Source organism: Haemorhous mexicanus, chromosome 1 (genome assembly GCF_027477595.1).
Source record: "Haemorhous mexicanus isolate bHaeMex1 chromosome 1, bHaeMex1.pri, whole genome shotgun sequence".
Taxonomy (NCBI): Eukaryota; Metazoa; Chordata; class Aves; order Passeriformes; family Fringillidae; genus Haemorhous; species Haemorhous mexicanus.
Window position 1 is genome coordinate 149,918,196 of NC_082341.1, and position 26,297 is coordinate 149,944,492.

Below are 26,297 nucleotides of genomic sequence, written 5' to 3' on the forward strand. Positions count from 1 at the left end.
TTTCTGTTTAAGAAAGACAATTATCCAAGTGTTAAATACTATTCTATAATATAAATAAGATTTTATGTGGGATTTGTGGGCTGCCAGTCTCCACACCTGAATCCCTAGACTTGACACTTAAATGCAAGTGGATGAACCACCACTCTGTTCAAAAGATGTTCTTAGAAACACCTCACAAATTCTATTCTACCACCTGTTAGCCTTTAATAATCTGTTCCCAGATGAAACTGTCTGTTCATGTGAACCATTTTAAGGAGATGCTGCAAAACTTTCTCAACACCAAATCAAAATTCCCATGAAAGGATTTTTAAACTTTTCAAATGCCTTGGAAATTTAGGAAAATTCAGAAATTATTCTATCTTTATTATAACACTGTTTGGAGTGTCCTCGAATCTTTAAAGGGAAGCATTTGGAATACATTTGTTTTTGACTAGAGCAAAGCATTTCCAAACACAGCAAAACTCAAACTGGCTAGAAACTGAGTTTCAAAGAAGTTCTTCCAGGAAAGTGCTAGAACTTGAATTAATAATAGCAACAAGTTATGCACATTTCCAGATTTCCCTAGGACTGACTTTTTCAATACTCAGCCTTGACAAAAATTTTAAAAAGCAGGCCCTTAAAAAGAACAGCTAAAAAAATTTCCAGGACAAAGTATGTTATATAAGTAGAAGACAGAGGAGAAAAAAAAAAAAAAAAGGAGACATTGTAAACAAAAAGACACTGTTTATAATGTCTGTGGAACTGATAAGCCAGAAGCAATAAAATACTGGGGTTTTTTGCTAGTATCTGCATATATTTTGCATGTTCAGCAAAACAAGTAACAAATTTATAGTTTTAAAGGCTTTTCAAAGGCTTTTCAGACTTCTTCAGATTCACCATGCCAAACAGCACAGATAAAAGAATCTCATGGCTTGTGACAAATATCTTTGATAAAGTATAAGAAAAAAATTTCTCAGTTACATGGAAAAAGTGCCTGAAATGCCACTTAGGCAAAAAACTTGTAGCATGGTCTGCATTACCTAATGAAATCTGCAGTATGGATAAATGTTTTTAGCAGAATGGTAAATGTTGAACTACACAAAACAGTTAGCTGACAGAAAAGTGGAACTTCTAAACTCCATAAAAACAAGTTGAAAAAAAAATTATATTTAAAAACTCTGAGGAAAAATAAAATAAGGACTACCTAAATGAAGTTTAGAAAATGAAAAAAAACAAAATCAACAATCTGAATATTTCGTTTAGATTGTATAAGCCTATTTTAACAAGCAACAGGGATTTAAGCTGTCAGTTCTCAGTAATATTTCATGGCAGGAAATCATCTGCCTGTTCTCTGCACCTTTGGAAATTTCTCCTCCAATTCATCGAAGATATTAAAACAAAGAAGTACCTTACATTGTCTTTAGCTCTCCGTTTTTCTTCAATGTATCTGTGAGTTTCTAATCTAGATTCTGGAGTGTATGGTGTAGGCTCCTCCCAAAATTTTCTGTCTTCATCATCATCATTTTCAACTGTTCTGCATCGTTCCCACTCTCCATCTCCTTCTCCGTGACTGGGTTTTTCCTGTGGGGAGTCTGGGCTGTAAAAGATCACTGAAATATTATCCCAATGAAATGAAGGAAGAGTAACTTGTCAATAAAATACTGCAATAATATTTTTTCAACCCAATAATAACTGTACAATTCGTACCAAGAATGGTATCTTATATATTTGGAGAACATTCTCTGCTCTGCTTCTTTTGTCAATCAACAAAGCATATATTGACATAATGTTTTCCTTTTACCTGACTGTAAAGTGATAGTATGGCTATACCTAATCCCCTGAAAACTCTGATAAATAGTTCAACAGAATTTATTTCAGAAAAAAAATTTTCAGATTCACCCTCACAACTTTCAGGTGAGAAAAATCCTTCAGTTCACGTGGTGTTTAAGAATTCCCAATATTAGGCAGCAACAGATTAGAAAGTTATAAGGTAGCAATGAGCATCTCCTCAAATGCAGTCTTAACACCTGAATAATTTTTTCTCCATAGCTCTAAGCTTCTGTAAATCTCCATGAATAGAGAGAGAAAACTAAATCTATGATACAGGTGTGATCTATGAGGACAAGTTCTGCAGGCAGCTTCATGAACCAATTTCTATGGGATTAAAAATAAAATGGGTAGCAAGAGCACTAGGAGATGACCCCAGACAAAAATCCTGCTGCTGTCTAGGTAATGTCAGTGACATGAAGTGGAAGAAGTTGGAAAATCAACACCAAAGGCCTACAATACTCCATTTCAGTCTTCAGATGCTGAAGATAATGCTAAGGCAAAAGCAATTATAGATGAACAGCTGCTTTCTCTGGAACCCCTGCTTTACCTTAAACAATGATTTCCAGCTGTTCTCCTGAAAGAAACTATTAATTACTATTTTGGCACCCAGACAACTTATCTTGGAGTTTTGGGAGAAAAAATTCTATTGAACTGTGTCTGCTGGTCAATAATAAATTATATTTGTAACTAATTATATTGTTCATTAGAGGTAACGTGAATGAGGAGAAATAACTCTGCTTGAATCAACAATAAGATGAACAAAAATATTTAAGTGAAATTATATAAACTCTTTAATGGAAAAAGCCAAACTTGTGAATAAAGAAAGAATTATGTTTCCTCACAAATTATTTTTGTTCACTGTTACCTGTCACATCCAAGCTTAGAGTCAGTCTGTTTCTGTTTCTCATCCTTTCTTTCTTGCACCCTTCTTTGAGCCTCTTCCTTTTCTCTGGCCCTTTTGAGAAGGTAAGCTTCTTCTTGTTCTCTGATTTTCCATTTCACTTCTGGATAGTTTTGAAGTGCTTTAATCCTCTCTGAACGTTCTATTTCTTTACTATCCAAATACTTCCCAAAGAGGAAAAAATAAATATTAAATATACGAGAAATTATAAACATATTCAAATCAATAAATCTATTCAATTGTAGCTTAATTTGGATAATTAAGTTCTAAGTCTATAATTAGAAATGAATCTTTCACATATCAATAGCACTATGTGAGTTATACTTTATTACAAAGAATTAACAATAACTTGCTATTCAGATCGAAAATGGTTTTGTGTCTCTAAGATCTGCTTTTAGCATTTTCCAGGAATTTTAATTAGTCTTACTAGACTATACAGTAGAGAGAGTCCCTTCAGCCATTTCTGTTCTTTGTCTGATTTTGATTCAACCCAAAATTATTTCCTTTGATGTCTAAGTTTACTGCCAACTGAGTAAGTTGAATCTACTCTTAATAAGTTAAATAGTGCCTGTGCTTCTCTGAGGAAAATTGTGAGAACATCTTTCTGGCCTGAGACTGCTTCATTGGCAGGAAATCATTACATCAGTTCAGTCACTATAGGAAACCACAATCTCAAAGTGTCTATTTCCAGCCAATGCAATGTAGTGCAATTTTACACTAACTTGGATTTTTTTTACTGTCTCACACTGCAGGTTTAGTACATGTTGGAATGGTACCAACAACCCACTAACTTTCTGCAATCTTGCTAATAATTTAAAAATACATTTTCTATAACAACCATGAGGAAAAAACTGCCAGAACTGTACAATACATTTATTTGAAAAAAAACTGAAAAACTTTTGTTTAAGAATCTCCAATAAAGATGACAGAAAAGTTAATGAATAATTGTGATTCCATCAGAATAGAACCAGTTATTATCATATTATTTATTGTAGTAATTTCTTCTTTGGAATAGAATTTAATTTCCTGTGAGCATTAAGAAAAAGTCTATTAGCTTTCCAAATAAGGTGTTTATTTTGTTTAGGATAAGTATGTTCAGTCAACAGTACTCATGTTTTATTTGGATTTAAGTTTTAAAATCTTACTTTTAATTGCTGAAGAGTTGCCACTACAAATTGTCTATATCCTTCAAATTCAGTACATGGGTTACCCATTAGAAACAATTCCTTCAGATGAATATTGCATTTTAGGGATTCAATACTGGAGAGTTCACCAATGAAATTTGCTGTCAGGTCAAGTTTCTTTAATTCTTCACAGCCTGTTTGAAAGAAACCTTAATTCAATTTGTCCATAACATAACTGTACACAAGATATACATACACACACAGACACAATTGGATATAAAACTGTCTCCATTTGTGTTCTGTAAACTGGTTTCATTCTATCAGAACTCATCTTTTCCAAGACTCTTTCTGAGAGAGAGTGACTCACAGCTAAAGTTTATGAGCTTACAATATTTACAGGAATTAAAAAAACCCTCAATAAAATACAAAATACCATAACTTTATTTGCTTTATCAGTATCAAAACTTTGTGGACATTCATGGACAAGCTATTAAATATTTAATTTTCAGATAAGCTGGATTTCATTTTTAACAGTCTGATTGCCTCAATACCCCTTCTCAGCTAAATCTCAATCATATGGCTAAAATCCAATCCAATTGATTAAAGACAGCAGGGTCAATTATGAGTTTCAGTTCTGAGTGTGGTTTATCTCTGGTAATATTATTCAAGTACAAAGATAAGACTTCCCAAAAACTCACTGCAAGTTAGGTTTCCCACTCTGGACTCAGCTGTCATTGTAAATACTTTATCGCTGGTTAAATTGCAAATACTGGAGAAAATGTTTGTACTAAAACAATTCATTACAAACAGAAACTATAAATTAGATAACAAAATGTTCTGGAGAATCTGATTTTTAAATTTATTAGCCTTTCCTTTTAACATAATGTGTTCATGAATCATAAACTTGACTCTAAGAATAAAAAGTTTAACTGAGAACAAGCTCAGCTTTGATTCACATCACTGTAATCACTTTCCTTTCCTGGTCTATCTGCTAATTTTTATGCACAGTTGAGCTGTAAGAAAGTAAACAAAGTAGAACAATTTATTAGGGGATTTAAATAACCCAAATTTATGCAAGGGCCAATCCCAAAGGCCGAACTCCTAAGTAAATGACAAATCACAGTAATAAGTAATACAGACTGACAGATGAATTTAAAATTTTGCGGCATGAAAATAAATGCAACTTTCTCAGCAAATTCCCAAATATGTACTACACTACCTACTTCTTCACCATTTTCAAATTTGTGTTTAGTCTATTTGCTTGGTTTTTATTTAAGCCATCCCCTTGAATCAGCTTGCAGACTAAAAAACACAAAGTAAACCAACCAACCACCCAACTAAACCAACAAAAGAAAAACAAACCAAAACCAAAACCCAAACCCACATACAAATAACCAACCAACCAGTTTGTTTGGTTTTTTTTTTTTAAGCGTTCCTTTGTCAAGATGGATATATTAAAGATTCAGCAACTGGCCTGATCAGAACTGAGAAACAGAAAACAATCCAGTCATATATTATTCAAGTAATGTGGAATGTGCTTATGGGTTGCTCCAGGTCTTAGATTTTAATCTTGGAAAATGCCATACTTTGCACATGAAATGTGGAAAAGTGACAGGATAAAGGATTAAACACAGATAAAACAGATATGATGTCAAGCAATGAAAGAGAAAAAAAATCCTCTGAAAACCTCTTTTAAAAAACCTCAGACCCTCAGTACAACCTGTGCTGAGCATAAAACCTTCTTGTGTGTGACATTTGATACCTGAAGATGAAACATGACCAGGAGACATTTAGGAAACTTCAAAGAGAAAAATTCAGCAGTAGGAAGTGCTTGCTACAAAGAAGAACTTACTGAAACCCTGCACCCAAGGATCCTCTACAGATCCACAAAATACCCCCACAGGTGGGCACGCTTAATGGCTTCCACTGTCTTTTACACCAAGACACAACTTCAGTGTTCTAATATGAAAAGGCAAAATGGCTTTTTTCAAAATCTGACCTTCCAGATTTTCAATTCTTTCAATGTTGTTCAAAGCTACATTTAAATATTCCAGCTTCTTTAGTTTGCTCACATTTTCTGTAACAAAATATAGATGGATTATTTCAGTTTTCAGCACTGGAAAGTATGATGGTTTCACTTGCTTACTTTAAAGCAACAATGAAGAAAAAAAAATTAGGAAAGGACAAATCAGAATATGTACCACATTACTTAACATTAATATTTTAATGTTAATAAAAAGACAAAACAGTTTTCTGAAAACACAAAATAAAAAAGCAAAAATAATAAGGAAAGTTATAAACACATTTATTATCACAAATCCATAAAACGCATATCTAATTCAAGAGAAATGGCTGAAAAAGCATAGTGAGACATTCCATCTTGGGAAATGTGAGATATCTACAAATTCAGTGACATGAATCCTACCACAGTTCACTAAGAATTTGGAGAGGTATTTTCTACATAATTCACAAACAAATGGTGACGTCAATTTCTCAGCAAGAACTTGTGCAGCTTAGTTTGGATGTTTGTTTTTGTTGCAGTATTTCTGTAAAGAAATTAACATTTCTGTATTTCTGTATGATGTGAGAGCTGTGTTGAAGCCAGTGGCACCACTCACACACACAAGGGATGCCTGAGAAGCCCCTGCCTGCTCATGAGGCAGGGCTGATCTCAAGAGCTGCATCAAGGTTTGCTTTAAGAAGAGAAAAGAAACAGCCCAACAGGGCCAATATAAACCATTTCTCTATGATATGCAGAAGCATGCTTGGAACTGCTGTGTCCTCTGCAAGGAGATGTTGGTATCCACTGGGAAGAAAAACTTCTCAACTTCAGTACTTTGTAACATAGCCCCTGTTGACAAAGTTTTTGGCCACTACTATAGTGTGGAGAGGAGTTGGTGGTGCTTGTTTTGGTTGTTTTTTGGTTTGGGGTTGTTGGTTTTTTTTTTTTTATTTGTTATTAAGGTATTACCTCAGAAAGCTGTCATATTTTACAAGAATATATGAATCAGCAAGTTGCATACTTTTTCAACTCCTACAGTTAGATTATAGTAACATAAAAATTGCTAGTCTCAAAAATGAAATTGCTGAAAAAAATTTGTGTTCAAAAAGCAACAATCTGAATGTGATATCCTGTGCTAACCTGAAGGAGGCCTGAGTGTTGACCACAAGATGAAATCCTGTGCCTTATTAAGGACTCATTAACAGAGAGAAAACCAACTTATTTTACCCCTTCTTTTGATGGAGCAAAGAAGTACAAAGCAGCTTAAAAAAACTTGTTCTTTCTGGGAGAAGATTCCTCCACTTTAGGAAATGCTAAATCTAAATCTCTCACTTGAAAGATTAAGTGTTCTCAAGGGACTCATCAGGAAACTCTAAGGATTTGCCTACGAGTTCTGAACACAGAACTTCCTCCTAAAAACTTAGTATATTTGTCTTCCTCTTAAGGAACTTCAAAGAGATATTCTAATATAATTTCTGAACACTTCCAACTTTTTGTTGTTCATCTACACAATATGTGTAGACTCTAAGCTTTTCCAGCCCAATGCTTGATGTCACATCTTCCAATACGGAACAAAACCAGACCATATGAAATTATATCTTGTCCTGTGGTGCAGGAAGACCATTAAGGCTTTGTTGCAGAAAGTTTGGTTCATGCTCATGCACACAAGCAAATATTTTATCTCAATAAAAATTGTTTCAATATTAACAAAAAAAAAAAAAGATTTGCATGAAAATGAAATTTTAAAAAGAGCCGGAAAGAGCTAATCCTGTGATATCAGAGTCCATGGTATATGGCAAACTCTTTTGACTCTGCTACAAGATGGGATATTTAAACTATATCCTGATTTTTGAAATTTTAAGGTGGTTAAAAGGTGTTTCACACTCATATTCTAGTGACTTGTATCTCAGTAGTATATTTTTAATTTTAAATTTCCCTTGAAAATTCCTGAACTTCTTAGAAATTTAATAAAGAAACCAAGAAAGCAACTCTTGTTAGGAGCCCATTCCCTTAAGTATAACAGGATACTTTTTTTTTCTGATTTCAAAATTATGCATGTGAATACATTTTAGAAGAATCATACTGACAATAGACTTACCAATTTTTGGAATTAGGTTATTTTGAAGATAGAGAATTTTTAAATCTCGACACCATTTGTCAAGATGCTCTAGCTTTTCTATTTCCTGCTGATGTAAAGAGATTTCTTCCAGTGAAAAAATTTCACAGTTGTTATGTTCTGCACGTCTTCTAACAAGATCTTCAGTGACTGAAAGAAACATCAGATGTCATATTTCCCTTTAATCATTTTCTGCCATCTGACTTATGAGCAAATTATAAAATCATTAAAATATTTTGTTCCACCATACCAAATAGCCCAGTAGAAATGACAACAAAAATAAAATCTGCCAGAAAAGATATCAAGATATCAAGTAGCTTCAACCCACTCTGCCACAGTAAACATCTTTTGTGAAACACAGTCACGTCACCTGTAACATTTGGAAAGATCCACATGAAAACTGCTGAGTCTTCCATAAGAATGTGATACAACCCTTGCAGAAATTAATCCAGCAGCCACTATTTTCAGCATAGCTTGGGTTGCAGATTGATTCATGGAGACAAGTAGTGGAGTGTTTTATGCTGTTTTATTTCCAGATGCCAGATGTTCACATCCCAGACAGCAGTGGGGGATGGGGGGGGAAGCAAACTAGAGTGTGTCATCATATTCTTCCAGCAGCACAGGGTGCACAGAAATAAGCATGATAAATGCTGAAAGTGGGCAGATATTTTTTATTCCATAACTAACTCATGTTTATAAATGTTTATGTTAGAATGAAATGTATACCTGGTATTTCTTAGGCACTACCAGCTCATCAGAGCCAGCAAAGGAGTTACAGTGGCTGAAAAACACCAGAGACCTGGGTTCAGTTATCATACTGTAATATTTAATGCCAGGCAGTCTCTCAAACATATAATGAAGGTAAAGAAATTCTACAAGAACCAGTGCTCACTCCTGAGCTAGATAACAGAGCTTTGTTTCCAGCACACTGGACCAAAAAGTGGCAGCATTTTCCTCTCCTTGACAAGCACTGGACTATAGTGAAGTCCTGAGGAAAACCATAGGGTTTTATCAAGTTAGCATCGGTATTTTCATGATTTTTAATGCTGAAAAAAACAAAAAAGACAAAAAAGCCTTACAAAAAAGATCTGAAGAACAGTAAATTAAAAGTATATAAAGATCAGTGAAAACAAACTTCCTACCATGCATTAATTAAAAGTACTCTTTACTTCTTTGTCTCAGGGAGGTTTTGTGAAATCATCCAGCTTTATTAGAGGTTCTGGAATGGCTGCACACATTCCCATGGACCAACAAACTATGTACCAATACAGCCCAAACTCTCATGTGTCTGTACAGCTCCTCTATCTGCAGTCTTCAGGGAAGGGTGAAACTGGTTGTATTTATAATATATTATTTATAAATGTCCAGGATTAAATCTCCCTTCTGCTCAAAAGAGTTTCACCTGACAGAATTAATTTACAGAATTAAATGTGGAGATACAGATATTGGTTAAAGGGGGGAACCTATCTGTACATAAATCATATTGGAAAAGGTGGCTTTGTCTCTTTTAACCACATTGAGCAGGTTTATTGCATCTGAACAATCATCTTCCCTTCCACTTGAACTTGATTGAAGTAACAGAGAAAAGAGAAAAAAAAAAGTCAGTAATTGTGACCAAATACTTCAGTCTTCACAGTAAATATGAAAAAAACACTGACATTTTATTAAGTTACTTGGCAAATCTGCTGGAAATTGAAAGAAAAAAAAAGTCTGCTCACTACTGTGTTTGGCTGCAGATTTTTCAGTGCCACTACTACCAGGTAATTTTGAGCAGGAAAACAATACTCCCCAATCTGCATATATACACACTGGTGGTGTGAAAAATGCACTTATGATTGGCTTTTCTCAAATATTAAAATGAATATTATTAATTTTCTTAAGTAATGTGTTAAATATCGTTCTAGGTTATAACATAATGTTAAAATACAAACTATGCTATGTAAGATACTTTTTTTAAAGAGAGGACTCGCACTGAGATAGCAGCCACGGGGCACCTAAATCTTTCACAGAAAGAGAATTTATTGCTCCATTATCAGAAGAAATGAACTTCTTCCTGCCTCACTCAGCCATGAAAATGCTGTGAGGATTAAGAGGAAGAAGTTGGCACTGATCAGACAGAATCCTTTGTTTGAATGGAATTTATGCATCATGTAGGAGGTGTATGAATATGCAACAGGCTGTTGTTTTTAAGGGTTAATCCTCTGTTATGTTGCCCAGAAAAAGGTATCCTTAACTCTTTGTTTTTATTGTCTCATATTGTCCTAAATCCTGATTGTCCAAATTTTTATTACTCTAATTATATTACTATTTTTTAAACCATTTTATTACTATTAAACTTTTAAGATTTTAAAAACAAGTGATAGGCGTTTTTCACAGGTGGCAATATTATGCTCTATACCCTTCATACAAAAAGAAGTCATACAAACTATTCCTGAAAGTTAATTACAGCCCAATTTCCATTTGGTGATGAAAAACTGAAATTATTTTTGCAGCAATTCTCCAACAATGTCCACTTTCATTAACAGATGATTTGCAAAGCAGAGACAGTCTTTCACAATAGAAGCTACAGTGAAGCTTTAGAAACCAAATCTGACATCCTGTTGTAGGGAACTGCCTATCTGACATATTTTGTAAGATCTAGTTCAATTAAGATGAATGAGGGAAACAAGCTTGCAAGAGAAGACAAGTATTAAATAAAATTCAAATAACAGCATTTCTGGGACATTGAAAAACACGCTGAACTCATTAAAAAGTTCATTATCCACATCTTCTGGTGTTGTGTGCAGTAATAGGAGACTGGAGCAGCAACCTGAGAGCTCACAGCTACTCTCAGGTTCCCATGAACACAGGAGGAAATGAGGGATGGCATCAATCAAGTGGAGAGAACAGATCTTGAAGTTCTAATGCCTGGGCTTCCAAAACTTACATGCTTTACTCGAAAAACAAAGCAGAAATTAAGGATAAAATTAAGGAAATTGAAAGAATAAGCAGATGGACAGCTGCAGGTGTATCAGGAGGTGGTGGGGGAAGCTGCATTTCAGAAAAGTGAAGTAAGCCACCATTATTTTTAACTCAAATTCGTGCTGGGCTGTTCAGGAGATAAAGTCATTCTCCTTCAGGCAGTGCCTGCTCCAAGAAGGCATCTGCCAGCTCCCTGCAGGGAGAAGCAGCTCCTGTCCAAAGCACTGTTTGAGCTCAGCATGGGACTGGCAGTCCAGTGATAATATACAATCAAAACAGATTGCAAGAAAAATCACAGAGGAAGGGAACTCCTTTTTCACGAGTAAAAGGTGTGAGCACTCAGCCTTTTGGGTCATACCACTGTACCTGTAAAAGATGATCAATTCCTAAGTAAGAGTATGGAGTGTTTTACCTCCATTTGGGGTTTTTCCACATCTGACAGAGCTGGGCTCTGACATAAGCCATCCCTATCCTTGCAGGGGCTGCCCGCCAAGGAGGGGTCCCCACCTGGGCCACCCCAGTCCCCTCACAGGGCTGCTTTGGGAGGCAAGGAACCCCTGTGCTTCACGTGGTGAGATAAAATGGGAGTTATTGCCAGTGAGGAGGAAAATCTGACAATTATCCAAGGGAGGCAGGAGGGCAGGGGGCTGCCAGGGGACTGTGGGGATGGTGGGGAGGGGAGACAACTGTGGCAAGAGGGAACGTGAACCAGAGAATTGTTTAGATTGGAAAACACCTTTAAGATCACCTAGTACAACCCAGCACTGCCAAATCCACCACGAAGCCATGTCCCTAAATATCACATCTACATGAGTTTTAAATAACTCTAGGGGTAGTGACTCCACCAGACCCCCGCTCAGCCTGCTCCAGTGCTTGAAAACCCCTTCCATCAACAATTTTTTCCCAACATCTAAGCTAAACCTCCCCTGCCGCAACTTGAGGCCATCTCTTGCCCTGTCGCACAGAAGAAGAGGGCGGCCGCCCTCTGGCCACAGCCTCCTGTCAGGGAGCTGTAGGGAGCGATGAGGTCTCCCCTGAACACCCCCAGCTCCCTCAGCCGCTCCTCATCACACTTGTGCTCCAGCCTCTTCCCCAGCTTTGTCGCCCTTCTGCGGACACGAAGGAGGCGCGCAGGGCGCGGGGCCCGTCGCGGAGAGGAGGGCAGGGCCCGGGGAGGGGAGGGAAGCGGCGCTCTCCGACACTCACTGCGCACCATGGCCGCCCTCGGCCGCCGCCGCCGTTCCCGGCCGCGCCGCGCTGCCACAGCAACGGCCCCGGGCGGCGGCGCTGAGGGCGGCGCCGGGGCCTCGCTGGAGCCCCGGGCGGAGCTGCAGCGCCCAGGAGGATCCCGGCCCTGCCCTCCCTCGGCAGGCAGAGATCAGTGCCTTTTCCTCCGGCATAAATCTCACGTCTCGTCCTTTGCATGACACTTCTGTCGTCCTGCTGCGTATCCGTCAACTAGTTTGCCTCACACATTTTGGGCTGAAAGCTTGTTTTCCGTTGTTCGTGAAGGCAGCCTATTCCAGTGATTCACAGTCTTGTACAATTTTAGAATCGTAGAACAGTTTGGGTCGGAAAAGGCCTGTAAGTTCACTAAGCCCACCCGTTAATTTGACACAGCCAAGTCACCCCTAAGCCATGTCCCCCCAGTGCCAGGTCTGCACCTCTTCCAAATTTTTCCAGGGATGGTGACTCCTCACTTCCCTGCACAGCCTGTTCAGTTCTGGATCACAACCAGCATCGGATCAAAGTGGTGACATCAGGAAAGTCATTCTTACCTGTCTTCATTAACCTAAAGGTCTAATCAAACCGAAGTGTCATCTTCTACTAACAGGAAATTCACCTATAAATTTAAATAAAGATCAAATTCATTTATTTAGCCATTTACATCTGATGTAAATTCAGCTCCCCACAGCCACTCAGCAGCTTTCTATCTATATTGCTGATTAGAGGAGTATGAAGGTGCCATTGAGTTAAGGCTCCTGAGGTTTGTGGAGATGATGAGACACAAAGGAGCAGGAGTGGTTCATGCACTTTGACTCCATTGACTCCATTGTATTTGTCCTGGCCTATCTGACTGGGTAAGTAACAACTCCACTCCGAGGTTTAAACAGATGGTTAGATGTGGCCCAGGGCCCCTGCACAGAATCACAGGCATTAAAGAAGGGCTTACACATTTACCTACACATTTATATCAAATTGCAGGCCTCTTCAAATAAAAATTATTTGCTAGTAGTATTTTTTTTTTTTTACTTGGGAACAGAACTCACAATCAAAGTATTAATTTCAAACAAGGAAAAAAATCTTGTTTTCGCTGTGTACAGTATTTTAAACCCTGTGTTTATGTTGTGTAACATTGAAATGCCTATGTTACTTGATGTAGCTAAAATCAAGGGGGGAAAGTGTTCTTCCTTTTTTCAGGTATCCTGGACGATAATTCTAAAGAAAGGAATATAAAATCTGCAATTAATTAAATTACCTAATGAGTGAGTTGATTTGATGAGTGGGTTGACTTGGCAGAGTGCCTGGTGCCCACCAGCTTTTTTTTTTTCTCACTTCCCAGCCTCAACGGAAGATGGGGAGAAAATATGATAAGAAGCTCATGGATTGAGATGAGGCCAGAGACATCAAATGATTACCATCATGGGCAAAACTGAATAAATTTGGGGAAATTAATTTAACTTTTTGCCAATTAAACAGAGTAGGATAGAGAGACATAATGACAAATCTAAATCCACCCTCCTTTTATTTCTCCCTTCTCCCCAGCTCAACTTCACTCCAAACCCTTGTAGCTCTATGTCCTGAGTTAAGCCACAGTTTGTTTTAATCAGTATGTACATAGGTCCTGTGTGACAAATCTAGTTCAGCTGCAGGACTTCTTCAAGCAGGTAACTTCTCACTTGTGATGAGCACAAAAGTAGAATTATCTGTACACCACTGACTGAAGCGCACTCAGAATGTATTTGATTTTCTCTTGTGAAGAACAGTGTTTTTTTCTGACTCAGGGCTAAATTATTCAGGAAGACAGTAAGCAGCACTTTGGAGCATGTTTGCAACACACTAGTCCTCACCTGGTGGTCTGGCACACACAGGGCAAAGCTAGATGCTGAAGTATGTTATTTGCTGTGTTCTTTATTTTCACACAGTTGTTGGTTTTTTTCTTTTTTAAATTATGTACCAAGAGTTCAGCAGCACAAGCCTGAAATCCTAGCGTGAAGCAATGTACATGCCAGAGATAATGTAAAGAGCCATATTACTAACAGGACATTGGAGATGAGAAGAAAAAGTCACCTCTGCATGTCTGTCATGAAGAAATCCAGTTTACCATTTGAATATATTACAACTTTATTTGTTTCATGTGTAAAATAATGCAATGTGTATATCTATGTAATGACAAAAACAAGCTTTATAGCATTATTATTACAATGCTAGCATTTATAGCATTATTAATACAGAAGTAATTTGGAAATGTCTTGACTTTGTCCATATATACAGTCATGTAAGGTGCTCCAACCCCAGAAAATTGGTATCCATGGACAAAGCTGTTGAAATGCTGCAGCTTAGAGTCTTGGCTGGTGTAATCAGCTGATTGATACCCACTCAGAATTTAAACCTATCTATTTTTATTTATTTCCTATTGAATTACTGTTTTTTCAAATATTATTTTTTATTTTATTTTTCTGTGGTGCTAGGTAATGTAGTCACCAGTACAAAACAAGGCTTTATGTTTGCACTAAAGTACTAAAAAACCCTCCCTCGAAGAGCACACAATCTGCAGGGTAGGACATGAACTCAGAAATAAGAAATTCACTGAAATATATGCAATTTCTAATAAAAACAATCTTCATTACTGAAAAACACTCTCAAATACAAGAAGAAATAAGAACAGGAGCAACTTTACTGATATAGAAATGCCAGAGATGGGGGAAAAAAAACAGCATGAGAAACCATAAAAATGGAAACAATATAAATGAAGTAACAGTTTTGCTGGGTGTATACAGAAACATGCAGAGGTTTACAAAATAGTGCAGCCAGTTCATAAAAATGTACATCAAAAAGAAGATTTTGCAGAACTGGACTAAGTGGTCATAACCTGTATTCTGTACCATGCAGTTTATTCCATATAACTTAAATAAAAGATGGTAATCTTTGTATGGTTTGGCTTCATGAGTAATGCTTTCAGGATAACTACAAACAGACTTGCTCACAGACCAGGAACATTAAAAATTAAGGAATGGCATCAATATTATCATCTTCCACATGAACATTCCTCCTATAAAGCACTGCATGATATATACTCAGGAATGACCCTGAAATTCACCTGAACACAGCTGAACTAAGAGAGTATAAGACAAGGTGTAATGATAAAGATCATATATATTAAAAAAGCAATAAATTGTATGAAAAAATGCATGGATGGGTATAAATCTACATCTCAGCACTTTTATTTGATTCTTTTCTCTAAATAACGTGCTATATTAAAAGGGAGTAAATGTTTAATCACTGGGGACAAAAAACCCCATAAAATTCTAGTTGTTTTCCCTGTTATATGTGTCAGTTAATCACCAATCAATAAGTGGTTTTACTATGAGAGAATTCTATTCCACAGTTATCCTAGGCTTGATACTGTAGTTACCAGAAGCTGCAAATACTCATTACCTCTGAAAGTCTGGATTTACATATTTAGGTTGGAAATTTTTTTTCAGTTTTTCATCAAAAAAATCCTGCCTTCAATTTTTTTATCCAACAGGAAGAATCATATGATTGTGCCTCTTTTCAGAGAAAAAAGATCAGGCCTGTTTTTATGTCCATAGGAATATACAGAAGGGAACTGCCAAAGCCAGCCAGTCTGGTATCTGACAAGAACTTTGTTAGTTCAACATCCACGAATATCAGGGAAGGCAGATCTTAATAGATCCTGAGCATTTTATTTTTAGCCCTTGAATTCCAATTGAGAAATTGTCCCAGGAGTTCTCTCACTCCAGATCAGAACAATTCTGATTTACAGTTTGTATTTATTAATAGACGAATTATAGGAATTTATTGTAGACTTTTTTTTCAATCTCAATCAGATTTTTCTTTGATAGTTTACAGTGAACTAATGAGTTTACAGTGAACTCTTCTAGTTTTCAGCATAATTGCTTTGATGATTGCAGGGTAATTACAGTCAGACTTTTCTCTCAGAATGGGATTTAAATTTCCAGATTATTATTTCAAGAGATTATTTAAACACTAAAAATCTTTATAATCCTTTAATTTTAAAATCATTTTAGTAATGGACTTTTTACGATAGGCATAAAATGAATAACAAAATATTTACACGTTTTACAGAGTGATATTTACTCTCAGTTGTCTATGTATTTTAAAGAGGAAATATTTAACACCTACAATATTATTCAAGTGCACTAATTACAAGTAAATATGAGGATGAGTATAATAAATACGGTTTTAGTTACATAGTAGATCAGTTATCACTAGTATTCAGCCACTGTCTAAATCCATTATCTTTGATAGCATGTTGTAACAAGAAATTAATACATAAAATATGACATCATTTTTATAAAAAAAAAATATTTCATGGGAATTGCAAAACACTTTTCATTATCTAGACAAGATACTACAGACAGAGACTTTCTTTGTGTGAGTTCTTTCAGGTAGTCGCCAAGAACTAAGGCCTCACTCACATTTGACCAGAAGAAAAATAAAGCTAAAATTAATTGTGTTTTGGAGGAAGAATACTATCAAATCTGTTATATTTTTTTTTTCCCACAGGAACATGTAACCGTGGCCATAAGGAGGTATCCCAGAGTTTGGTGCTGAAGAGCTGATGAAAATAAATTGGAGGAGGAGGAAAAATAAAAACTGTTATTGAACTCATTTCAAAATGCACAGAAGTAACAACTCTGCTTTTAAGTTTTTACAAAGTACAAGATACAAGCATGTTTTGAACTGTGGAAGGTCCTGTCTTGCAGTAACCTGTGTCAGTCTGTGTTTAGTTTAGTCCTGCCACACAACAAGTGCCAAGTTCTCTACTCCATCCTGTTGCACCTGCTTTGGTTAACACTGACAGTGGCTTTCAAAACCAGAGTAAGCTTTCAAGCTCTGGTGTTTCAGCCCTTACATAAACAGTTCCACTGACTTTAAGAAGTGCCATATGTGGCATCCCCAGCTTGGCATGCTGTGAGTAGGACATTTTGTCACCATAGGCAAAGTGATCAAATGCCTGCACTCCTTTCTAACAAGCTTTGTTCTCAGGATTAACATCCCCCTTCTAAGAGCTGAAAGAAAGGTTTTCCAGGTTGTGTCTGCAGCTCTGCAGATGCCTTTAGATCTCAGAAGCTGAACTGCACTAAACCAGGAAACTGATGAAGAAGGCTGTTCTAGCCACTCTATAAGGAACACAAACTGGGCAGAGCTCCACTTGGTTCCTTCTTTTCATGTTTAACTGTACAAAGTAAAGGCATAAAGGAAATAACAGAGCCAGGACTGGGATGACCAACTCCAAGTACAAATAAATCAGCGCTCTTCTTTTAAAGGTTTGAGCTGCAGCAAGGCTTAGAAATTCTTGATAAACAGAAACTGGAGTGTGAGGATGAGGAAAGAGAATAGGGAATAGAAGAATGTCTAAGTGTTTTTCAGATATTCTGGACCAATTCATGTTGGTGCTGCTTCACTGCTTCAGTGGAATGCAACCAGCTCAGAGCAGCACAGCACCTGGTCCTGCTGTTCAGTTCACACTTGGGAAAAGGAAGGCTTGTTTTGCCTGTTACTGAAAAACATGTTTTCTCTGGGCTGAAGCACAGCAATTGTTAACAGCTTACACTATTTAGACACTGCTCCTAGACAACAGAAAGAAAATATTCAATCTAAATGCAATAAAAAAGGAGTTGTAGACATCAAAGTGGAGTAATTTGCAGTGAAAACTGGCAAGGGTCCTGTAGCTGAACCTTCTTTTAATGAAAAGTCCATGGAACCTTTCTGGTATGTTTGGACCCTGTTCCATAATAGGACTCATCCCCAAAAATATGGAATTCCTTCTAAACTTAAACATGTACTCACCAATTGTTTTTTATTTCTTATTATTGTCTGTGGGGAAAAAAAAAAAAGAAGACTATATTTTTGTATGTCTTGATTTAAACCACAGTTTCTTATAATTATTATATATTATCAGTTGGTCCTGTTTGACAGATTCAGCTAAGCTGTAGGACTACTTGTTTGAGCAGGTAACTTCTCACTTGAGATAAGCATAAAAGAGGCATTCTCTGTATACCTGCTGCTGAAGAGCTCTCAGAGTGTGTTTTTTCTCTTGTGAAGAACAGCTTTGTTATGACTCAGGGCTAAGCTATTCAGGGAGAGGGAAAGCAGCACTTTGGGGCATGTGCTTGCAACACACTGGTCCTGATCTGGTGGCTTTGGTAAAACCAAAGTTTTAGGGACTAGAGACATAGCAACAAACTGATACATCATCTGTCAAAAAGTGGGACTGTCATTGCACTGGGGCTGTCCAAGTTGTGCCTTGCTGTTTCTGACTTCCAATGTACCCAATTCAAAGGCTGAGGTCTGCCGGATTGTCTTGGTGCCCTTGGCATACTCTGATCTCCTGAACCCTGACAGCTTCAGAAACAAAAAAGCTCCTCTTGAGCTTCACTTTCAGCCCATAAAAATTCAGATGAGCCCAAACTTTTTAGTCTTAGAAGCATTTTGTATTTTAGACATTCAGAATTTTGTGGTGAAAGAAAAAGGTGAAAGAATGGTAATTCATAAATCCAGCACATCCATACTTGCTTTCAGCATGAAGGCCTATGTGTGAGCTAATGGTGCATTGGGTTAGAGAGACCAAATTATATCAATTCTGTAGTCCCTGGAAGTTGGTGATGTGGCAAGCATCACAATTAGCTGGTTTTATTTTTTCCAGTTAAAAAAAAAGGCTAGGTCTGGTGGCCTGGGGGTGGACTTCAGTGCAAGGCTTGAAAGTACACCTCTAGAATCTTAAATTACACTGCTTGGACTGTGTCTGCATCGTGTCGTGGCATATTAGGTTTACCTCCCTTTTCTGCTACAACATTTATTACACATCATGAAAAGGCAGGTTTTTGAATTAAAAGAAAGTTTCTACGAATACAAATCAGTAACTGGAAAAGCCAAATGCTCCATCAGTAACTTCAGATCCCACCTTCTATCTTCTGACATGAAAACAACAGGAGGAATCTCCTTCCTCTTCTTATCATAAATTGTCTAAATTTCTCTGTTCATCACATGGCACTGGAACCACTTACCAAAACTTAGTTGTTTTAAAAAATGTATCGAGACTGAAGAAAGATGACATAGCAGCATCCTGGGACAAAAGAACTGTGAAATTAAAATGCAAAATGCTGTAATGGATTGAAGGCTACATTTGTTCCCATTTGACCATATACTGCTCTTATATTAGGATCAGTAAGACCCATGGATATACATTCAAGGAAAGAATTGTTCCTCAGATGTGACTTAGTAAAAAAAATTATAAAGAAATTCTAATATGGAAATAAAGAAATTGGAAATAAAGAAATTCTATACTTACAAACTAAAATCATCAGCAACAAAGTGGCAGACAGTCCTCCCAGAAAATATCTGAGAATATAACAATACCCAGAAAGGTTAAAAAAAGCCAAGGGATGCATATTGGGTTAAAAGAGGTGAAGCCTGGGTGGGAGGAGGAGGAAGGGTTCTTGCAAATGAACCCTCTGAACTCTGGTAGGTGAACTGTAATTTGGAACTTTCAATTACGTAAACTATCAGAGATAATTTCCTGGAAAGAAAGACCTCAGCATTCAGACTGAGAGAAAAACTCACTTAGAAAGACATGGATCCATTCTGATTCTTCTCAGCCTGCCAAAACCCCTGTCAAAGCACACTTGGCAAAGTAGCTTTCATATCTGCATACATATTTCTTATTTTTGTGCATATCTATATAGCTCAGATATTTGCCTGCATTGACTATTATGTGAAAATACATTTTCACAGTGAGATACATATAACTTTGAAAATGTGACCCTTAATTTAAGTTTTATTCACCAGTTGAAATGAAGCAAGTACTCATGTCAGAAACAGAAAATAAAATAAATAAAAATTACCTTGTACATACTGAAATGATTAAACACATGATCAGTGCAACCATCTGAGAAATGACATTTTGCAGTGTCCTGGATTCTAAAATAGAAATCAGGAAAATAATGGGTTTTAATGAAAGTAAATATTTTACAGGAGGTGTTTGCAAAGGCTACCTTCAGCGTGTGAGACCAGTCTCTTCAGTTGCTTTTAAAGAGAACTTGCTTGGAGTGATTCAAAGCAGAAACCTAATTTTCATGCTCTGGGTGTCTCTCAGGAGTCTTTTTCCCCCACAACTACAGAAACACTGTGCCCTCCATGCTCTTAGAAAACAAGCCTTTCTGCATAATTGCCTGTTTTAGTTTTTGCTCCCATGCCCTTTCCTCCATTTTCCTCTTCACTCCTCCTTTTTTTCTGAAAAACGGGTGAGGAAAAGATGTGAGCAGGGGGGTAGTAATCAAATACCATTTTTATGATTTTGTTATTTTTAATCATTCATTTAAAATATATGTTTTGGTAAACAGATTCTATTCTGCAAGGGGCCAGATCCATATTTTTAATGTATTTTCACTTCACTCTAGAAATGAGGCATGCCAGAATAAGAACATAACATACCTGCATTGCTCCAATTCTCTTCATTTGCATTTATCATAAATGAAGAGCAGGATTTTGAAGCACAAAATGGTTCCTCAAAATGAAGAAACTCATCATCTTTGGTGAGAAATGCTCCATTGGGTGCTGGAATTTGCCTTTGTGACACATGGTTATTATATTTAGAAGAAAAGTCTGAATCACCTACAAGAAATGCATGTATAACTGAGATTGCACGGAGGAAGAGCTCTGAGACTTTGTATTAATGAATTTTGGAATTAATTACTGAATCACAGGAGAGGTTGCAAATTGTTATGGGTAGGGAATTGGTGGGTTCAAATGTATGCAGGAGGAAATATGCAAAATAAAGACAAAACTGCATAGGGCATAACAGATGAAATTATTGAAAAAGCCAGGTGAAAGCAGACAGTGCCAGGTGTTAATTACACCAGAATAAACATTCCTGGTGATGACTTTGCATTCAAAGTCAGTCAAAAAATGACTTTTTGGCACAGAGGTCTTTGCAGACTCATACTTAGTTTTAATGCCAGGAGCTTTATTTATCCCTTAGAATTCTGTACTTCATTCTATCCTTTACCTGCACACCTTGGCAGACAACACCTGCATAACTTCCAGAAAGAGATACCCAATTCACACTAAACACAGACTGCAATGTTGTATCTTGATTACCAGGTACCTGATCAGGGCTTACCAATATCACTGTGACTGGCTTCTAGTTTACTGCCTCCATCAGGCCAAGGATCCTCTACAAGGGAGAAATCCATCCTGCTGGGAGTGGTGGAGCTGAGCCATGAGCTGGAGGCACTGAGATTGAACAAGCTGTCAAGAGAGCGACGGATTTTCTTCCTTCGCCTGAATACCCTAGAAAGAAAGGATATGCTGCCAAGGAATAGAGTTAATTTTTCCTGTTGAGCTGGGACAGAGCTCTAAAGCTTGCAGGAATGACATGTTCTGGGTGCTGCTCCCAGCCCTGTTCTTGACCCTGGGCACGTCACCAGGAATGGCTACTGCACACCACAATGTGTCAGGGAATGTATTAACAGCAGGGCTGATCATGCTGTCGTGATACTGGGTACTGTGGTACCAAATGATACCACAGCTACTGCTCTCTGATAGTACTGTGAGCGCTACCTGTGATTTTCACTGCTGTATCTGATTTGGGGTAGTCTAAATCCATTGAATTCCAGGTTTTTTGAACTACATTTTACATGCCTTTCTAAATTGTTGTTCTTCTGAATAATGAAATGTTTTGCTTGAGTAAGAATTCCAGGACCAGACCTTTTTATTTTTATTTATGTGTGTATATGTGTTTTAGATAAAGATACTTATATATATATATATATATATATATATACACATTTTTTCTTAGTCCTTATCAGAGTAACACCCCATTGGCAAAATGAGCTGTAGCTCTCTCCTTTTCCTTTATTGGACACAAATTCAATTATAGCAACAACTCTGCACTTAAGAGTTTTTATGTAGTAAGATGTGACTGAAAATCAGGTCATTTCATTCACTGCACTCTCTAAAGTAATTGAGATGTTCCCAATCAGAAGTAATGCTGGTCTTATGCCGAGCAAAATATAGACAGACACAAAGACACCTCCAGATACAGCTCTAGATAAGGCCAGAGATGTGGAGGCAATCACCAGCATGGAGTAAAATCTGCACATAGTTCACTTACCGAACTAAATTCTCTTTATATGTAACACTGGTGTGGGATGGTGTCAGTGTTATGTTGCCTTCATCAGACAGAAAACTGTCTTCTGTCAAAACATAATAGCCGTTAGAAAGCAGTCGAGGGCTGTGGCGGCATGTAGGAACGGAGCCTGTCAGAGGGTTTGTGGAGCACTCATAGGCAGGATCATCATCCAAAAAGGCACAAGCATGACTGAAAAGGAGAAATGAAAGCCTCTAATTTAGAGAAGGTCTGGACAGAGCAAGCCCATGATTTAATAGTAATGATTTTACATTTCAAGCTGATGGGGACTGGTAATGACATAGATTTAAAATACGTGGATGTAATGATATTACTCTGTACTGGGGTTTTCAGCCGGCTGACGTGTGCATCACACATTCCAGAGCTTCAGATTACAGGAGGCATACATGCCAGGGGAGCATTTCCTGAAGCCAGTTTGAGCTCAGAAGTGCTTGGTGTGTTTCTGTGGCAGTGCTCTTGGCCAAGGAGCCTTGCTGGACCTACTCTGACCTGGAGCCATCAGAGGTATTCCAGTATTTGGCATCTCTGAGTACCTCTACGTGGCAGAATCTGGGTGCCCCTGAGCCAGGCAGGATTTACTTGCTTTTTTATAAACTAGCCATACTTGGTGAAGATTTAAGAATACAAGACTTTTAATTCTCACAGATCCTAGAATGCCATGCAGCTGGAACAACATGGGATAAAGCCCACACATTGCTCCATCCAGCACTGAAACACAGTTGATTTTGGGATTAAATACAGCACAGAAAAATAAACTCTCTGGTGTTTAAAGCAGAAGGGAGTAGCGACAGAGGTGAAAGGATCTAAAAGTTGTAGACATTGTACTTAGTTTGACTAAAATTTAATTTATGTTTATACCTTTCCCCTTAACACCTATGAGTTCCACATTGCCATATAGTGACATCATGGAAAGAAAGGAAGACACTGGATTGATTTAGTGTCTGGCCTGTGTTTCAGTAAGAGGTTTAACTACCCCATATGGTATGTCACAGAGAGATACCATAATTTCAGTGTAGGGAAAAGCAGATGGAAGAGAGATACTCCAAAACCTTGTAATTGCAAAGCCAGTGTTTCCAACCTCCACAGCAGTACTTCTGAACTTCCATTTAGGGCAGTAATTAAATAATTATCAGCACTACATTTCTCAGTGGCCCAAAAGGGCTTTTACAAAATGTATGCCAAAACAAAATAAAATTAAGCAAGTGTAACTTTCCTTAATACCTTGGAAAAATATGTCTTGAGAGGCTGTGTCTATGTTCTTCATTAAATGGTGTTGAACCTGCAGAGGCAAAGGTGAAATAAGAAGGAATTTTTATCATATTCACTGACAGGTAGCTTGTGCAAACCAGAAAGATAATAAAAAAAGCTAAAAATGAAAAGAAAATTAAGAGAAGAACTAGAGGAGACAAAACATATGAAGGAATTGGGGAAAGACTTAGTGTTTATAGGAAGCTCATTTCAACCAGGAAAACACAGAATCAGAGCCAACAGAAATCAGATATCTGTACTCTGCCCAGATAACAGACTTGAGAGAAATAATTATGGACACAATTACAACAACTGCAGTAATTTTAAGGTGTTTTATCAGAAATCTGCTTCATGCTAAAGCTAGAACCTGAACTGGCACTAGATACAGAGTAGAATGGAAAGGCCACCATTACCAGTACATTATATTTTTCAGATGAAAATTGTAGACATAGCCCAATGAGTGCAGGGATTACTACAGTGACAAATATTTGACAGTAATATTGTAGCAGGAGACTAAGGAAATAGGATTTGTCTGGATTACCATGGCTCAAGTGTGCAAAGTGCTGCTGCATGTTCTGCACCTGACAGAATCAATCTTACAAAATATGAGCAAGGCCTATGTGTAGGGAGAATTTATGTCTATTATTCCATAAAAAGATAAAAGATATGATCTTTCCCTATACTAGCTTGTCTCTCCTGAATCTTTAGAGCTTCAGACTTACAACACTGTTAGTAAATGCCCATCCTTCACCTCTGAGAGGAGATAGGGCTAAGAGAATTTTATATTTTTATGTTCAGTTATGAGCTGAGGCAAAGAAAAGACATGAAGGTCAGGGTTTCCACTTTGGTAATCTTGTTTAACCTCCATGGGAGCTCAGTTGTCAGTCACAGACTGGGTGTGAAGGCTGACTCAGACTTGGGACCAGGCAAGGTGACGAAAGAAGAGAAGTAAAACTTTCAGGGTATTTTTCACAAATCAGTCCCATTACCTTGGTCCTATATATACTGCTTCTCCTACCATTTCGGAAAAAAAAAATTAATCACTTTACCATGAACAAATTATGCTCTAATGGCTGCCAAAATAACTTAAAAAGGAGAAAATGGAAAGAATTTGGGGGAAGGTACAGAGAGATCAAGAAGCATCAGTCACAACGCCACAGAGCAAGTTGTACAATGGGACCAGCGGTGTATTTCATAGTTTGACATGTATTAGAGCTATTTTTAACGTACAACTACCTCCTGAAATAATTTCTCTTCTTTTAGGCAAAATCATGATTCTTAAATGTGTAAAAAAATCTTACATTCAAAACCAAGAAATGCATTCAAACTTTAGAAGAAAATACAGGAAGGACTCAACAAGCAGTCGGTAGATCTGATATAAACCAAAACCAGCAAAATCCTAAGTCTTATCAGTCAAAAAAGATCCCCTTCACAAGGTATTTATTTATATTAAAACTCTCACAAACGTATTCAAATTTATTTGCGCCTGGAGTTGATGCAATATGTTCCATACATCTTGAAAAGGACTGTTTCATACACCCTAGGATAACAGGGAATATAGATTATCTGTAAAAGAGTTTAAAAAGAAATGGAAGCATGTTTTATTTTGTCTTGTTTGAAAATCAGGATGTGTAAGATAGTATCAGCAATATCCATCACAATATTAGTTATATGTATTCTCACTTAGGCAAAAGTAACTGATTCTAGGGCAAATTTGTTTGAAGAGGATATATAGAAGTATATGTCAGGATCAGTTATGTCTATCACAACTCTTTAATAATCTGAGAGTGAAACTTTCCAGCAACTGAAACCCACAGCAGAGCTGTATTGCACACAATTCTTTCAGTTATGAAAATAAAAAATAGCAACGTCTTAAAAATAATAACTTCTAGGAGTGGCAGCTTTCCTATGGGGTGGGGCTTTCACAAACTAGAAAGTGTTGACACATGCTGATCACAGTGGCAGAACAAACCACAGTCCTTCTGTTCCTCATTTGAATTCTCTCATAACTTTGCAAGGTATTTCTCTGCAGGATGTTTATTTGCCACCCTCCAGAGAAATAAAATTTAAGATAAAATAGAGTATATTCATCTATTTCTAAAGGAAAGTCAACAATATACATATGCAGATATACTACTGGGGAGGCAAGGCATTTCCCTCTTTTCAAGAACAGTTAATAAGCAGCTGTAACTTGCTTTTAAACTATTTTAAGCAACGATAATATCAAGCTTCTGTGAACAGTCATGGAACAGGCAGTCCAACAGATTTTTTTGCTGCCCGTGATCAGGAAAATTTTTGGCTCATGCATAATGAAGAGAGTTCTTGAAAATAATTCAATCAATGATGGAGAAAACATGGAAACATTATGTTGTAGACAATGCTGCACAGTGTTCTGCTTTCATTTAATATTCAGTCCTATTTCTGTGCTATTAATAGCGTGAGAAGCTATAGTAATGACATAACAAAACAAAGCTTCTCGACCACCACTGTACAATGGAGCAGTGGTACTGTGTCTGTACTCCACGAAATAAGCCATCAACTCAACACAGCATGCCTAAACTATGGCACGAGAAAAAGCCAACAGCTCTATGAAATCTCACTTAAAAGCGAATTTGAGGTGAATGTGGCAACATTTTATGTCAAGAATCCAAATAAAAATTTAAGGCAACAACCCCCCTTGGATTTCAAAACACACAAAAGTTCATGTTGTAATATAA

The 26,297-nt window shown here is 37.2% G+C and overlaps 1 protein-coding gene across 1 annotated transcript in view; it reads right to left on the reverse strand.

Annotated features, from left to right (window-relative positions):
• The window catches only part of LOC132338100 (dynein axonemal assembly factor 11-like), a 50,079-nt gene that overhangs the window by 22,976 nt on the left and 806 nt on the right, over positions 1–26,297 (reverse strand). Inside the window, exons 2-9 of the mRNA XM_059867296.1 lie at positions 23,554–23,611; positions 22,297–22,503; positions 21,304–21,473; positions 7,935–8,102; positions 5,834–5,911; positions 3,856–4,028; positions 2,675–2,874; positions 1,388–1,576 (exon numbers count right to left, since the gene is read on the reverse strand). Of these exons, the coding sequence (XP_059723279.1) occupies positions 1,388–1,576; positions 2,675–2,874; positions 3,856–4,028; positions 5,834–5,911; positions 7,935–8,102; positions 21,304–21,473; positions 22,297–22,503; positions 23,554–23,611 (1,243 nt within the window). The remainder of the gene's footprint in view (positions 1–1,387; positions 1,577–2,674; positions 2,875–3,855; positions 4,029–5,833; positions 5,912–7,934; positions 8,103–21,303; positions 21,474–22,296; positions 22,504–23,553; positions 23,612–26,297) is intronic.